General features: G+C 35.7%; 2 protein-coding genes across 2 annotated transcripts; both read left to right on the top strand.

Annotated features, from left to right (window-relative positions):
• Nucleotides 1–12,903: 12,903 nt before the first annotated feature.
• Nucleotides 12,904–14,049, top strand: LOC147504175 (uncharacterized). Its single transcript, XM_086605084.1, has one exon. The coding sequence runs from the start codon at nucleotides 12,904–12,906 to the stop codon at nucleotides 14,047–14,049; it is 1,146 nt and encodes a 381-aa protein (XP_086461210.1).
• Nucleotides 14,050–16,156: 2,107 nt separating this feature from the next.
• LOC147504174 (uncharacterized) lies at nucleotides 16,157–17,077 on the top strand. Its single transcript, XM_086605083.1, has one exon. The coding sequence runs from the start codon at nucleotides 16,157–16,159 to the stop codon at nucleotides 17,075–17,077; it is 921 nt and encodes a 306-aa protein (XP_086461209.1).
• Nucleotides 17,078–17,672: the final 595 nt, after the last annotated feature.

Raw genomic sequence — 17,672 nt, 5'->3', positions numbered from 1 at the left:
TGTCGAGTCTAAGGTCTTGTTCATTTGCTGTAGTTATTCTCTATAATGTCTAAGTGTTAAATGGGCTAATGTTAGTATAGTGTTGGCTTCTTTATTTTGAATCAAAAGCTTCGAGGAGCCGCCAATGGCGGCTCCTCGTCCGTCTAACGTGGATCGGATACCGTGGGGGTATGGATATATATTGTTTTGAAACCGTATAAACGGCTATCTTGTTGTTACGTGGTTGATTTGATTTTGATTTGGTTTATGTTGGGGACGCCGGGATTGAAGTTTAGGTACTTGTTGGAAGCTTGGAGCTTCGACAGCGCTAATGGCGTCGCCCATCCTCCGCCTCGTTGGTTTTGCACTTTTGTAGTGAGGTTAGTTGTGATGTTGGTTGTTGGTGTATGGATGATTGAGTATTGGAGAGTTGGGTGGGCTGTCGAATGGGGGATGACAAAGCTTGAATGAGGCGCTAATGGCGCGCGTAATTTGGGTTGAAATTCGTCTTTGGCCGGGCCGTTGTGAGGAATCAAGTTGGAGCTTTCATTAAAGCTATAGGGGTTTTGATTTGGAGCAAAACCCATTTGGAAGGAGGAGATGAGATGGTGGTGGCCGGATTCTAGCCGTGGTGGTGGTGAGGTGAGGAAGACAACCTGATGGTTTTCCTTAGGCCTGGGGCTTGGGCCTTAGGTGGTTTAGGTGGTTGGACCGGATTCTTTTCATTTACTTTTGGTTGGGCCAGTTCATTTGTTGTTGGGCCCGATTCTATTTTGGTTTTGGTTGGGCCTTTTTCAATTAGATTGTTTTGTTTGGGCCCGATTTCATTAAGTGTTGGGACTAGTTTTAGTGTTAGTTGTGGGCCGAGTTCTATTTCAGTTTTAGGCCAGTTTCTAATATTGCATGGGCCAGTCCATAGGACTTAATATAGATCCCAATTGGGTCAGGTAGAATAAATAAGTTGGTTTTAGACTTCCGGGTCCTAAGGTTTGGGCTTGGCCAGTTGGGTCCGAACCATTACCTTGGTCATGAACTCATGAGCCATGCACATTGACCTTAGCCATGAACCATAGCTATGACCCTGAACCTGTCGAATATGGAAATGACAGTTTGATTTTGACCATGATATGTTGACTTTGATGTTGATATGGCGTATTTTAGACACGTGACAAGATTTATATTTTAAGAGACATAGCCATAAAGACCTTTGACTTGGCTATGATTAAGTCTATTGGGATAGGTGCTTAACTTTAGGCTAAGACCTGTATATATCAACATATAAATATATACGTGTGTACGTGTATTAACTATTATGTGATATTTCAATCTTTTATGATATGCAACGTTATGACACTTAGACATCCATGAAATTAATAACGCCAGAAACCAAAAATACATGAATCAAGATACTCTTTCGTTCTTTGAAATAATATATGATATAAAGTTCAATAATGCGTAAACAAATTTACCGCACTCTTTTAGAACTCTCCACGCCTCAAGTTTTGAAATTGTGTTTTTATGACTGTTGATGTCATAGGTTAGGTGGGCATTTATTGAATGTGCCATAAATGGTCCGTTAGCGTTATATATGGGTATTCATTGAATGTGCCATGAATGATCCGGGTATTCATTGAATGTGCCATGAATGATCATATTGTTTGGACTACCCTAGAGAGGAACTAAGGTATTTGCCTTGCGGGTTAGTTGTATTCCTTGAGTGTACGGGAATGTAAGGTTGGGTATTCCTTGAATGTGGCGGGAATGACCTAAGGTACATAGGTTGTGAAATATGTGTATAAGAAAAGTAATTGATTATTTGATAAGAGAAATTGATTTGATTATGCGAGTGTATTTGGTCTTGCATTGGAATACCTATAGGATATCTACACATATTATATAAAATTGCTAACTTTCTTTTGCAGGAGGGTAGGACTTAATAACATTTTGTGCAGGGACGCGGTCCTACCCTTATCCAAAAGTAGATATCAGTAGGTTTTAATTCAATTACCTAGTTATAATAACGAGTTATGATAATGAGTTAATAGAATGGAAGTCTTACTTGGGAAGACACTATGCCGGTTGAAATGACGGAACTACCTATCTTCCAAGCTGTGAATGATTAAGTTATGGGAAAAAATATAAAGTGATTGTTTGGATAATTAAAGTATGGTAATGTTATATGTGTTTAGTCTACTCATACCAGCAAATTCCATTTTTGCTGACCCATGTTTGCTTTGTTTTGGCAACGTGGGTGTGTTATTGGGAACACAGGTGGAAGGCAGTGGAACCGCAGCGTGTGATTGGGATTCGTGCCTGGAGCAGTCCGTTAGTTTTGTTAGGTCTGTTTCTTTTGGAAGTATGTAATAACATAGTTTTCTTTTTATATGACATGAGAATACAATGTTGAAGACCTGTTATTCTTAGAGTGGTTTGATGTTTTATTGGGACGGAAGATTTTTTTTTATAAAGTAATAAAGAGAATTTTGGAGATTGAATTTGTGGTTAAGATTGTTTATGATGTGGGTTTTAGGTTTTGACATGTGTTGTATCCACCCCGTCATAGCCTGGGGTTTTAGACAATTGAACCAAGTGATGTTTGAGATATTTATATTTCAAATATTCATTATTTTAATTGTTTAGAAATTCGGGTTGTGACACACGTGATCCAACCCTGCAATCGCTGACTTATCTTGTCTTATCTATGGGAGTGTCATCCAAATTACAAGACTTGGTATGCGAGAAATTCTCACATTCGATTGGTGAACGTTGAGCGTATTCCTATTCATTTCTCCCTAGAGACACTTCCTAACTGTACACCGATTGTGAGTATTGTGATTTTTAATTGAGTTTATCTAATTGTGATTTTTTGCATTCGATTGGTAACTTATCTTGATTTTCTTTTTTTCGACAGAACGACGTCATTAATGAAACTAGTCACATGTTAGAGAGAGGTCTGCAATTGCCTGGGAATAATATTCCAGAGGAAACAAGGTCCTCCTTCGAATAGGCGTACAACTTGACTAGGTGCAAGTACAGTGGTGGACGTTATAATAAATGAATTTGTAATTTGTAAGGAATGGATGGATGTTTGATTTTGAATGAATGATGTTTGGGATGTTTGATTTTGGAATGAATGGATGTTTGATTTTAAATGAATGATGTTTGAATAAAATAGTGAAATTTGTTGTTATTTGAATGAATGAATTTTGGAATGAATGGATGTTTGTAAGGTTGTATGGATATGAAAGTGTTGTAAAAACAAAATGAAATTCTAAATTTTTTTTTGTCCAAACGACCCAGCCATGTCGTCCCCTTGTATTCTCAAACGACCCAGCCACATCGTTTGGTATAAAGGTCAAACGACTACTTCAGATCGTTTGGCTAAAAAACATAGAACTTTTATCAAACGACTAGCTCAGACCATTTGGCTCAAAGGTCAAACGACTTAGCCACATCGTTTGGTATAAATGTCAAATGACTAGCTCAGATCGTTTGGCTAAAAAAACAGACAACTTTTCTCAAACGACTAGCTCAGGCCGTTTGGTTTAAAGGTTAAACGACCAGCCCACATCGTTTGGTTCAAAGGTAAAATGACTTGACCATGTCGTTTGGGGTAAAATCAAATCAAATCAAATTACACTTATTCTAAATCACTCGATTGCCGTCCGAATCAATTTAGTCGATCACTCAATTTCCAAATCAAATCAAATAAAAGCCCTAATATTATTTCCAAATAACATAAAATCAAATCAAATTACACTTGTTCCAAATTACATCAAAATAACATGTCAAAATGAATTTATAAATTACATCAAAATATCATATTGACAACATACGAACAACTTAGTCGATAACATGTATTGTTGGGTCTTTAACGGGCTCGTCTTCACATATTAGATTGGGAATGTTCAATGCCATAAATTGCAATTGCCTTGCTGTGAATGTCAAATTCCAACTTTCAGCAATATCATATCGAGCTCTAAGCCATTGGCGCATTACTGGAGGAACCGAACAATCTTCAACAAGTTCAACACTGACAAAATGATTTCCACCAATATATGCGCTATCCAACACTTTTTTCACTTTCTCAGGATTTGCTTAGGTTCTCAGCGGCATGATAAGAAAACACTGACGAGCTCTTAAATGCAGGAGGACAACATTAAATTTTGAAACAAATAGGTATCCAACAAAGGGTATGCTCATCCACTTATTTAAGGGTGCGTAACTTTCTTCATGTAGGATTGTTTTTATCACATAAACAACCTCATTTTGAGTGTACAAAGTACAATAAAGGGGGAGGTGGTCAATAAGCTCTTGGTACAAGTCCTTTCTCATCTGCGGCCAATCTTCTTGACTTCTTCCTAATGTAATGTACAAAGCTCTATAACCGTAGTTGCCATCACCAACAGGGTCATTGACTCTAACAATGTATTTATGCATTTCTTTAGGAATGCACAAATACATCTTTCACATTTCGTGGTGTGCTATTTTTGGAGAAGCCTTATTTCTTGGTGTGGTTGTTTTTGGTAATTTTGGAGAATGCTTCTTTCTTGGTGTGGTTGTTTTTGGTGTTTTTGGAAAAACCTTATTTCTTGGTGTTGTGTGGGTGTTTTGGGTTGGTGTTTTTAGAGAAGGCTTCTTTCTTGGTGTGGTGTGGGTGTTTTGGGTGGGCGTAGTGCTTGGTTATGACGAGACCCACTCCTTATAGTCACGTTGAGAATGTTCAAAATGAGATGGATCTTGCTTTGAAGAGTTCTTATCTCCAGTTAGAAGCTTTCTCCTGCAGCTACCTTTCGGCCGACCTTTGGTTTTTGCTTCTTCACGAGGCGGTACTAGCCATGTACTTTCTGGTACAACAATCTCCATAAGCTTCCTAATCATAACCCTCTGCTCTTCTTTAGAAACCATTGCAAACCTTTTCATGAACAAGTCGATCGAAGGTGTAACATCGGGACCAACACCCACTGACACATTGGGAGAAGCAGACATTGTTTTCCAAAAAGGGACGATAGTAGTCAAAGGGATGGACTGCTCTTGCTCTTCAAACTCAATTAATTCATGAGCACATGGCAGTCTATGGCTCGTGCACAAATAGCACCAACACCTGATCTTTCCATCTTTAACACATTTTACGTGGGTATCTATTTCTTCAAATAGCAAGTCCAAACACTTGCGTAAGACAAGCCCTCTGAGTTCACGAAACAAAGGAATCTGGTGGAGGTGGTGAGTTACAATCATACTCCTCTCGAAGGTAGCTATAATCTCGGACATCTGGATCTTTAGAATTAGGTGGATTAAGCTAAACATACTCAAAAAATCATGACAGTTTGCATTTCCTAGTACACGCTTCACCTGAGCATGAGACCATTCAACTCTATTGATTGTTGTACTCCCAAAGTAAATGTGTTAGTCAGTCCAATAATATATGGATCAATCCCTGTATGGAAACCAAGTCTCTCGCAAATAACTAACAAAATTAGAGTACTCAACCCTGTAATATTTTCCCAAAGCATCCCATCTACGCTGGAAAATAACCTTTGTATTCGATTTGACTACAGTGTTCCACAAGAACTGGGCCTTCTATAAGTTCTGTGGTTGGAAAAATATCGTAACATTTTGAAAGGACGCACGTAGTGATATGCCATTTACATATATGTTTGTGTGTGTTAGGGAAAACTTTGTCAGTGGTACTCATCAGGGCCAAGTCCCTATCAGACACGATCACGGATGGGCTTATGTCACCAAGCAAGCCACTAAATTGATGTAGGGCCCACTCATAGTCGACTGTTGTTTCAGGCTGAAGCAGAACCTAACACACGGTGAAAGACTTCCACGTTGAACTCACCCCAACAAACTGTACGAAAGGCCACCGATACCTGTTAGTTTTGTAGGTAGTGTCTAACATGAAAACTGTTGGAAAAGTCCGAGCCAACTTAACACCTTCTGGATGGACCCATAACAACCCTGTTATTTCCTCGGTATTCTCATCCTCTCTCAACTCCTCAAAATAATGTTCTTTTGCTAACAACTCACGCAATCTCTGCAATTGTGTGAGACCATTCATATCCAATCTCCTCACCTTCTGCCTTGTAATGTAAACTTGGGATATACTAGATATGTTTTCATGATAGTTATTCTTGATGGAATCCAAAATTTGTTTAGGCTTTATTTCACACTTACTCATCTCTGACAAGTACTCGAACTCTGGAACGGTCAGACGAGTAGCAAATGCATGTCCTTTAGGGTCTTTGTCAATACATGGTTGTGAATACCATTTCTAACTTCTATTTTCCAACTATCGACAGTGCCGGTTTGGAAAACACCTTTTAACTTAAATGGACATTCCGATTTCTTGGTTCCCGACTTTCTCTCATTAGCCCTCCCTTCGCCTTCCTTTTTGTGTGACCGATACACACCCGAGTACTTGCAAGCCAAATTCAATCTTATTACTCGGTTTCCCTTAGCATACTCCGACTTTTCAATGGCCACAACCACATTAACTTATTTTCCTCTAGCGGTTGCCCAACCAATTGCCTCGCTACGTGTATGAAAGACCTAAACACATAAAAAACAACAACTATTATTAATACACTAATAAAATTACATTTAGAAAATAAAAAAAATAATGAAATCAATGCCTACTCCATCATACCTTTTCCGTAGTAAAAATTTCTGTTGTATCACTTAAAATCGGTTGACAATCTACGTCATTCGAGTTTGCAGAAGATCGGTTCTCGAATAGCGGCAAAGGATCCTACATATAGAATAAAACAATAGTCTAAAACAATTTGTGTAATGAGGGATTTCAAAGTCACAAAAAAAAAATGAACTTCTCACTAAATTTAGTCCAAACGACCCAGTCATGTAGTTCCATAGTGGGTCCAAACGACCGAACCATGTAGTGTAGTTCCATAGAGGGTCCAAACGATCCAGCCATGTAGTTCCATAGAGGGTCCAAACGACCCAGTCATGTAGTTCCATAGGGTCCCCCAATGACCCAGCCATGTAGTTCCATAGAGTCCCTAAACGACCTAGAGGTGTCGTTTGGGCCCGGGTTCTAAATGTTGTTAATTCATTCATTCAAGTGTTTTGCATTCATTTATTCATTCAATCAATCAAGTGTTTTGCATTCATTCTAATCAATGCTCTATTGTAGATTCATTCATTCATTAATTCAATCAACTAAGTGTTTTGTATTCATTCTAATAAAGTGTTACCTTATTATTTAGGTTTGCTTGTCTTTGTCGTCGACAATTTCTCGGCATCTCATTTGCTCGACTAGTCGCATCTTCTATTGCTTCAACTTCTTTACCTTCACCTTCAACATTTTATGCCACTTCTTCACTTTCAATATTTTTTCTATTTTCTCATTCTCTAATTTGTTGTTGCACCTCATGCTTACCTCAAATGCTTCTTCTTCATCTCCGTGTTCCATTTAGGATTTTGATTGGGTATTCTATATAGAAAAACTTGAGTATTCTATGTAAAGAGTAAGGATTTTGATGAAAAAAGGAGTAAGGAGTAAATGAAAAAATCGAGTATTCTATGTAGAGATATTTGAAATTTTGATATATTTCGAATAATTGAGTGAAATATGTTTGTAAACCCTAAACTCACCCCAAACTAGTTTATTATTCACAATTGAAAAAAAAAATAGAAAATAACAAGTTTAGATATAAAACAAATTATTATTTTAGATTTGGATAATTGAGTGAAATATGTTTGAAATTAATTTTTTTTTATGTCAGTACAAAATTTGTAAACCCTGAATCTTAAACCCTAAACCCTAAACCCCAAACTAGTTTATGATTCACAATTTGAAAAAGAAAATGGAAAATAACAAGTTTAGATATAAAACAAATAATTATTTCGAATAATTAAGTGAAATATGTTGGTACGAAATTTGTAAACCCTAAACCCTAAACCCCAACCCCCCAAACTAGTTTATGATTCACAATTTGAAAAAGAAAATAAAAAATAACAAGTTTAGATATAAAACAAATTATTGTTTGAATAATTAAGTGAAATATGTTGGTACGAAATTTGTAAACCCTGAACCCTAAACCCTAAACCCCAAACTAGTTTATGATTCACAATTGAAAAAAATGAAAAATAACAAGTTTAGATATAAAACAAATTATTATTTTAGATTTTGGCATGTTTGATTATATTATTTTAGATTTTGGCTTGTTTGATTACATGTTTTAACTTGGTTATATAAATACTATGTCATAACAGATAAAGAGTGCTGAGTGCATGTAATTGTGTTGGTGCAATTAATTGTGTTGTTCCTAACCCAATTTTTTAAATCGGATCTCAATTTTGCTAATTCAATTGGGATGTGTTGATAATTGATCATTACTAATTCAATTTTGCAGATCATTATTTAAATAAATTATTGTATAATTATGATCGATTAATGATTTTGTATTATAAGAAAAGTGTTTGGTGTTTATGTATAAGAAAAATGTAATTGATGTTTATGTAATCAATTTTTATTGGTTAATGAGGCTAATCATTGGTTAATCAGGAATTTCCTTGGTTAATCGGGCTAATAAATTATTTTAGTCCAAACGACTCACACAGGTTGCCCCATAGTAACCCCAAACGACCCAACCATACCACTTGCATGTGATACCAAACGATATGTTCAAGTCGTTTGAGTATATACTCAAACGACATAGTGAGACCGTTTGAGTGTACACTCAAATGACCCGGAGGTTTCGTTATGGCGAGACCGGTTGAATTGGTTGTTAGGCCTGGGCTTTGATGACAAACTTGTAATATGGCAAACTTGTAAAATTTCTTGTTTTTTGGGGGGTTGCCCAATCCAATTTGATGAGTGCCCAATTAAATCACCTTTACAAAGGGTCATGTTAAATACACACCCCGGTTTATGAGAGGGAACTCTCCTGAAAGATCGGTAAAAAAAAAGATCGGTTCACAAAATAATTAGAGGTGACTTATTGTATTGGTTTTTGGTGTTGTTTTCATAGGTTCGAAACATTGAAAACAAACTTTCGCACCGCCACATCTCTCCTCTTTAAATACATTTAGTCGACATCGACATAAAAAAAAAAAAAAATCTGATTCTCCCTCCTAACAAACAAACTTAACCTAAAACCAAAAAAAAAAAAAAAAAAAAAAAAAAAAAAAAAAAATTGTGACTAATCAGAAGTGTGTAAATATTTGGCTTCATATCAGTAGAACATCTTCAAAAGCGTCGGGAATTGGTTTGCTTGAAAAACTCCAAGTCTTCTTCAATGTGCTTGAATCTCTTCTAAATTAGGTCAGTTTTAATTTATTTTCTACTAGGGTTATTGTTTTTTCCTTTTTATTTTATTTTATTAATTTTTTTTGTTTAATTCTATTTATTGCTGCATAGTTTTGTTCCTAATAGAGCCTTGCATAATTAACTTATATATTGTAAATATATGATATGAGGAATAGTTATTAAAGGTGAAACATTGGAAAGAAGAGTTTTCTGTCAATATTTTGTTGTTTTTGTTGGTTGATGTGTTATAACCTAATTTGGTAAACTTAATTTGTTGTTGTTTAAGGCAGGGAAGTTGTATATCATCATGATACTTTATGTTATCTAGCAGATTATTTGATATCAAGTTTTTTTTTTTAAAATTGACTTAAAAATGTCTACCGGCAATTCTAATTGAATTTATGCATTACGAAATACTTTAGGGTTTAATGTGATGAAACTCATCCAATAAATATTTACATTGTCTGATTTAATTCAGAAGCTAGATGTTCTTTGAAGTGTTTTTTTTTTATCAGTATGATTGGTATCACCATAATAGTTGATTGTTTTGTAGTAATGGCAAGTATAAAGATCACCAAAAGACAAGATAATGAGGAGAGGAAATTAAGATTTCAAGTGAGCCTTTGGAATTGCACAAAGAACCTTTAAATTGTATATGATTGATTGAATTGACATTTGATTTGAAGCAACACAATTTTTGAGAGTTACATATATGCCACCACCTCACTAGAAAACGATATTTTTGTAAATTCAGGGTATTTTAAGGTGTGTTCAAATTTCAAAATTTCATGTGAAACATTCTTATTTCATTCTCTTCCATTTAATAAAAAAAGAAAATTACCCATTTACCCCCATTGAAATTACCAATTTACTTTTCTTCATCTTCTTCCACAGGATCACCGTTTCCTTACCATGGGTACTTCCACTTCATGCATTACAACTATTTTAAGGTGTGTTCAAATTTTAAAATTTCACGTGAAACATTCTTATTTCATCCTCTTTCATTTAACAAAAAAGAAAAGAAAATTACCCATTTACCCCTGCTGAAATTACCAATTTACTCTTCTTCATCTTCTTCCACAAGATCACCGTTTCCACCATGGGTACTTCCACTTCATGCATTGCAACTAGGGAAAACCATGTCTGACTTTGTTACAAACCCTAATTTGTTGTCGTTGTCGTTGTTGTTGTTTTTGTTTGATTTCAGTTTTTTGTTTTATTCCTTACTCTTTCGGATTAAAGTTTTGTTTTTTTAATAGATGTTAGTAAACAACAAAAATTTAGAATTCTGCTTTACCGAACAAGACATTGTATCAGTTTTAAAGGTTCTACAACAAATAAAATTCAAATTTAACTATTGCGATCGAATCATTTGTGAGATTATGTACCGATCTTATGTGTCTTTTTAAGGTAATGTACGTGTTTATTAAGAGTTTCATACATTTTAAGGTATCATTGTTGTTGTTGTTGTTGTTGTTGTTTTTTTTTTTTTTAGTTTTTTTTCGATAATCCTATATCGTTGTTTTAGTGTTTCATTTAATTGTGTTTATATACTTGCAATTAGGTAGTATGAGTCAGGTGTAAGCATCAAAGGAGATTCTGGGATGAGGGATGAGATGTGTATAATTGTAACACCTCTATTTTTATTAATATCCAAAATTAATTATTTCACAAAATTTAATATATTATTGACTATGTCTTAAGTTGACTATTAAATTGAAGTAAATATGTATATTTGAATTTTTGAAGAAAACAAGAGGGAAAATAGTTTGTTTGGTTTGAAAATGGTTTAATATGAAAGTTTTTAAGTTTTAAAATAATGTGTAGAGATTTTATTAATAAGGAAACATGGAGAGAATAATTTCGTAATTTATGAGAGAAAATATGTAAATACTTTGATTAGAAAGAAAAAGTTTATAATTTGTGGAGAGAGGAAAATTTTTATTTGAAAAGAAAATGTGTAGAGAATTTGTAAATATGGAAATGTATTGAGTTTGTTTTAGATCTAAAAGAAAAAAGAAGAAAACAAAAGAATGTTAAAAAGAATAAGAAAATAAATAAAAAGAAAGAATGAAGAAATGGAGTATTTTTATACTTGGTGTTTTCTTGGAGTTTTTCATTGCTTAATATTTCTTGGGGTTTTCTTGGATTTACGTGGAGTATTTTTTTTATTGCTTGAATCTTATGTGGAGTGGCGTTCTTTTTTTATTGTTCTTTCGGTAGAAAAAAATGTGAGTAGACCTCACTAATTTGTTATTTTCAATTATTTAGTTGTTGATTCTAAATTGAGTTTAATTAATTAATTAGACAAACAAATAAATATATTGTGAGTATTTTATATTGGTACTTGGAATGTTAAAAAATTAGTGTTTGTATCATAGTAATGAAATGGTTGTTTTATGTATGGGTTCACATTTATTTACATGAATCTATTAAACATCGCGTAGTAGATATTAACGTTGAATAATGTAAAAATGAGAAAATAATATGATTGAAATTGTACTAGTGAGTAACCACTTTTTTTGTGTGGTAACATATATTAACTTGATATTATAGAAGAAATGTTTTGTTTGTTGTTGTGCGTGAATGAGAATATGACCATATGATTGATTTTTCTTATTTAACACATGCTATTATTGTAGTGGGCAAATATTGTGCCCTTTAATGTTTTTTACATGATATTTTAAAACTCGAGATATTGAGCGGGAAAAGAAGGAAGAAAACAAGGGACACGTGTTATAGGTTGATTGGGTCAAAGGTAATTGAGGAGACTATAAAAAGACTGGATGAAGAAGAAAGAGATTCATTGAATCATTCTCACAAAAAATCATTAAACAGGAGAGAGAAAGAGAGAATCAGAGCAATTGTAAAAGTTTCTATTACTAATCAATAAAAACTTTTGTTTCAATTTAGTTCATCTTATTCATTCATTCAAACCATTATAAAATCTGTGTGATCTGAGAACGATCAAGGAAAGGTGTTCTTGGCAATCACATTGGCGCCGTCTGTGCTTCGCGAACAAGAAAATTTGATGTTTTCTTCTTCTGCGATAAAGAATCCAAAGTTTTTTCTTTAAAGTTTGAGTGAAAGAAGAGTGGAAGGTGGATTATAATGGCTCCAAAGAAGAGAGCAACTAGCAAACGAATGGATAACGATAATCAATCACATACAAGGAATATAAGAGCTTTAGTAAACAGGCAATATCAGGAGGAGAACATCGAAGGTGAAAATTCACTTCAAGAAATTTTGAGAAGGTTAATGGAAGTGGAAAAGCAAAATGCTATCTTACTGACGGAGAATCAAGAGATGAAAAAGGGAAGCTCGAATCTAGTTGTAAAAGATATCCATGGAGACGAGGAAGAGGGGTGCAGTTCAAAATCAGTTAGTCATTTTACGAAAAGAGTATCAGCAAGACATGAAAGAACTGCAGAAGCATCGCCGATACTTGAATTACGATCCCACAACCCATCACCAAAGAAATGATACAGGAGATGATGCAAAACCAGCTTCTCAAAAAGACTTCAGTTTCAATAAGAAGACTGGCAGACAATGTCAGCAGAAATCCGGTACATCAAAGTGTCTAGATGATGCCCATTCCACCGAAGTTCAAACTTCCTAAGTACACTCAATATGATGGGACGTCAGATCCGATGGACCATTTATTTGGATATTGGCACCAATTTTTGATATACAAAGGAACATCTTATCATGATTCATTGTTATGCAAATCTTTCTCCTCAAGTCTGAAGGGGAAGGCATTGAAATGGTTATGTTCTTTACCAGAAGGATCGATCTCATGTTATCGGGAGATTGAGGAGAAGTTCTTGACCAATTATGGTCATCAGCGAGTGAAACCAAAGCAAGTGTCAGCTTTGTTCCAACTCAAGCAAGGAAAGAAGGAATCTCATAAAGGATTCTTATCGCGATTCAAGGCAGAGGCGCAGCTAGTAGAACATTTAAATGAAGCGGAAATGATAGCAGTAATGGCTTTTCAGACAGGGCGCATTCTAGCTTTTGACATGCATAAGTACATGCTTCGTAAGGATATTAAAACTCTGAGAGAGTTGTATAATAAAGCCGAGAAAGATGTGCAAGTTGAGGAAGGTATTCTATCAGCATTGGTTCAACCTGTGTTACAGGTGTCTGAGGCGAGTAACTCTACCAAGGAGGAAAATTTTCATAAATCTGATAAGAGGAAGTCGAATGATTCTTATTCAAAATCAGACAATCAACCTTCACAGAAGATGAAGTTCGAAAAGTCACTAAAGGAGGAGTTGGACCCCAGTAATTATATTGCTATTAATACTACACTGGAAGACATCTTAAGGAGAGTGGGAAAAGAGCCTTATTTCCAGCATCCGATTCACAAGCCTCGAGAAATAGCAGATAAACCTTTCTACAATTTTCACAAGGTCAAGAATCACGAGACAAATAAGTGTCTACAATTGCTTAGAAAGGTTGATCGATTAATGCGAGAAGGGAAGCTTAGGGAGTTCAGGGTTGACGCTAGGCCGGAAGTGGCAGTAGTAGTACAGGATAAGCCCTTAGGGGTGATCAATATGATATATAAGGGAGTTATCTCGCAAAAGAAGATTGTAAGGGATAAAATCCGAAAGATTTCAACAGTGAAAGAAGTGCTAAAGGTGAACATAGTGCCGACACCAGTGAACCCTTCATTAGTAGCGGCAATCATACCTGGAGCTATTATGTTTGTTCCAGATGATTTGTCAAAGGTGATGTTACTTCATGATAATGCTCTGCTGATTACGTTAAGGATATCAGGATATGATGTGTAGAAAGTATTGGTGGATTGTGGAAGTTCAGTTAATATTTTGTTTTGGAAAGCATATACAGGTATCGGCTTTGATGAGTCATATTTAAAAGAACCGCAGTTTAATTTGTTTGGCTTCAATGGAACCTCGACTAGGCCAGCTGGGGAAATAAAATTGCCAGTATGGGCAGGACCACAGACAATTATGACTAAGTTTATAGTCATCAAGCATCACTCAAATCATAATGCTATTTTGGGAAGAAAGTGGATACATGCTATGAGAGTGGTTCCGAGTACTTTTTATCAGGTTATCAGATTTCCGACTATTTATGGGCCACATGAGATAAGAGGTGATCAGTCAGCATCTGAGAAATGCAATTTTGTTACTGTGAAAGGCATGATGAAAGAGAAAGTAGTATATACTGGGGGCGTCTCAGAATACACCAGATAGCAATTAATAGAAGATGTGTCTCTAAAATCCAATACCAAGAAACATCAGGAGGATTTTAGATTTACATCAGAAATGAAGACAGAGGTGGAAATAGTTCCAAGCAAAACAATGGAGGAAGTATAAAAAGTCAATATCGGTCAGAACAATGAAAGTTGCTTCACTTTTATCGGAACAGAGATGAGTGCATGTATCAGACAAGATTTGGTTGAGTTCTTACGAATAAATAAAGATGTATTTGCTTGGTCGATGGTGGATCTTCCGGGTATTGATCCTCTTATATGTTCCCATAAGTTGAATATGCGAGAAGGAGCAGTTCCAGTGCATCAGAAGCATAGGAGGGTCAGGCCGATATACGCAGACGCGTTACAAAATGAAATACAGAAGATGCTTGAATGTGGAATCATCATGGAAATCAATAACTCAGAATGGGTAACAAATATTGTTGTTGTTCCAAAGAAGAATGGCAAGGTTAGAATCTGTGTAGATTTCACAGACATTAACAAAGAGTGTCCCAAAGATTATTATTCGATGCCAAGAATTGATGAATTGGTCGATCGAACAGCTGGTTTCGAATTGCTGTGTTTTTGTGATGGCGTTCAGGGTATTTTCAAGTTATAATGGTAGTATTGGACCAGTTGAAAACAACATTCATTGTGGAAGGAGGCCTTTACTATTTTATTAGAATGTCATTTGGTCTAAAAAATGCTGGAGCAATGTATTAGAGGTTGGTCGAGAAAATGTTTAAATATTTGATCAAACAGACTGTGGAAGTCTATATCAACGATATGGTGATAAAATCGAAAAAAGTTGAAGATCATGTTAAAGACCTCGATATAGTGTTGCGAATATTTTGAAAATTCAATATGAAGCTCAACCCCGAGAAATGTACTTTTGGGGCTATCTAGTCAGGGAAATTTCTGGGGTATATAGTCACTAAGAGAGTATAGATGTTAATCCATACCAAATTCGAGCTATTCAGCAGATGTCTTCTCTGAGTACTAGGAAGCAGATACAAAAATTGACAAGAAGAATTGCAGCTTTGAATAGGTTCATATCAAGAACTTCCGATCGATGCAAACCCCTATTCAAGTTGCTAAAGAATTTTTGGGGTATATAGTCACTAAGAGAGGTATAGATGTGAATCCAGACCAAATTCGAGCTATTCAGCAGATGTCTTCTCCAAGTACTAGGAAGCAGATACAAAAACTGACAAAAAGAATTGCAGCTTTGAATAGGTTCATATCAAGAACTTCCGATCGATGCAAACCCATATTCAAGTTGCTGAAGAAGAATACAAAGTTCATATGGGAGGAAGAATGTGAAGGGGCTTTCTCAGATTTAAAGAAGTATCTTCAAGAAGTGCCAACTTTGATAAAGCCAGAAGAAGGTGATACTTTGTTTTTATATTTAGCAGTATCGGATTTTGCTATTAGTTCGGTATTAGTAAAAGTGGAAAATAAGGCTGAGCGACCTGTATACTTTCAATCCAAGACCATGCTTGAGGCTGAAACTTGATATTCGATGCTAGAAAAATATGCATTAGCTCTCATTTATTCTACTCAAAGGTTGAAACCTTATTTCCAATCCCACTCAGTTATTGTCATGATGAATCTTCCGTTAAAGCAAACTTTAGCCAAAACAGCCAAGTCAGGAAGAATGGCGAAGTGGTCAGTACTTATTGATGAGTTTGGAATTGAATATAGGAATAGGGTTTCAGAGAAGAGCCAAGTATTGGCGGATTTTTTTAGCAGATTTTCCTGCTGAAAATGAAGATTGGAAGATCGAAAAAGATAGTAGCATACATTTGCAAGAACCTGATGATGTGATGGATGAAGATGATCCATGGTATGGTACAAATGGTTGGAGACTTTTTGTCGATGGATCATCAGGACAAAAGGGATGTGGTATCAGAGCTGTTCTGATAACACTAGAAAATCAGAGATTGGAATCAGCAGTTACTCTCGGGTTTCGTGCGTCCAATAATGAAGTAGAATATGAGGCATTGATTATAGGATTGGAAATGGCTAAATTGCTAAATGTCAAAGAATTTTCTGTATTAAGTGATTCTCAATTAGTGGTAAGCCAAATCAATGGAGGGTATTCAGCTAAATGCGACAATATGATTGATTATTTGAACTTTGTTAGATTGAAGCTCAAAAATTTCAGCAGAATCAGGTTTCAGCACCTCGATCGAGGAGAAAATCGACATGCAGATGCTTTGGCATATGTCGTTGCTATGCTGAAAAGTACAGAGGGACACATGTTGCATGTGGGTGTGCAGCAGAACCCAAGTATCGATACTAAGCATCCAGAGGTTATGGAAGTAGATACGCTGGGGGCGTCATGGTTAAGCAGTTATGTTTTATTTTTGTCTAAAGGTGAGTTGCCAAAGGATAAAAATGAGGCTAGAAGAGTAAAATCCGGAGTTGAAAGATATCTGCTGATTGAGGATGACTTATATCTGAAAAATCTTGGGGGACCGCATTTGAAATGTATATCGACGGCCGAGGCAAGTCAAATTATTGCGGAGATGCATGAAAGGGAGTGTGGAAACCATTCAACAGGGAGATCATTGGCTAACAAGATAGTGAGACCAGGATAATTCTGGCCACAGATGCGAAGGGATTATCTTTGATATGCAAAGAAGTGTATCCAATGTCAGAAGCATGGACATGCAATTCATGTTCCAACAGAGGAATTACACTGTGTGTCGAACCCATGGCTGTTTGCTTTATGGGGGATGGACATTGTTGGACCTCTAATACCTGGGAGAGGCATGAAAAGGTTCATGCTTGCTGTGATTGATTGCTTTACTAAATGGGTAGAAGCTATAGCTTTGCAACATATCAAAGAATAAGATATTATCAGCTTTCTGTTTGACAGAGTAATATGTTGATACGGTCTACCATATGCAATCATATCAGATAATGGTCCTCAGTTCATTGGAGGCAAGGTAAGAGATTTCCTAGAATCATATAAAATTAGACACTTTACATCGGCACCTTATTATGCTCAAGTTAATGGGCAAGCTGAAGTGACAAATAAGACCATTATGGATAATATCAAAAAGAAGCTAGAAGACAAGAAAGGGCTTATGGGTCGACGAATCAAACAGTGTGTTATGGGCATACAGAACAACTCCAAGAGTAACTATATGAGAGTCTTCATTTACTCTGACATATGGTATGGAAGCAGTA

The sequence above is a fragment of the Coptis chinensis genome, chromosome 4 (assembly GCF_015680905.1).
Source record: "Coptis chinensis isolate HL-2020 chromosome 4, ASM1568090v1, whole genome shotgun sequence".
In the NCBI taxonomy this organism is placed as follows: domain Eukaryota; kingdom Viridiplantae; phylum Streptophyta; class Magnoliopsida; order Ranunculales; family Ranunculaceae; genus Coptis; species Coptis chinensis.
This window is presented reverse-complemented; position numbering and strand designations above follow the sequence as displayed.

Coding starts and splice junctions, on each gene's coding strand:
- LOC147504174 (XM_086605083.1), top strand. CDS start 16,157: ATGAGTTTGGAATTGAATATAGGAATAGGGTTTCAGAGAAGAGCCAAG.
- LOC147504175 (XM_086605084.1), top strand. CDS start 12,904: ATGGACCATTTATTTGGATATTGGCACCAATTTTTGATATACAAAGGA.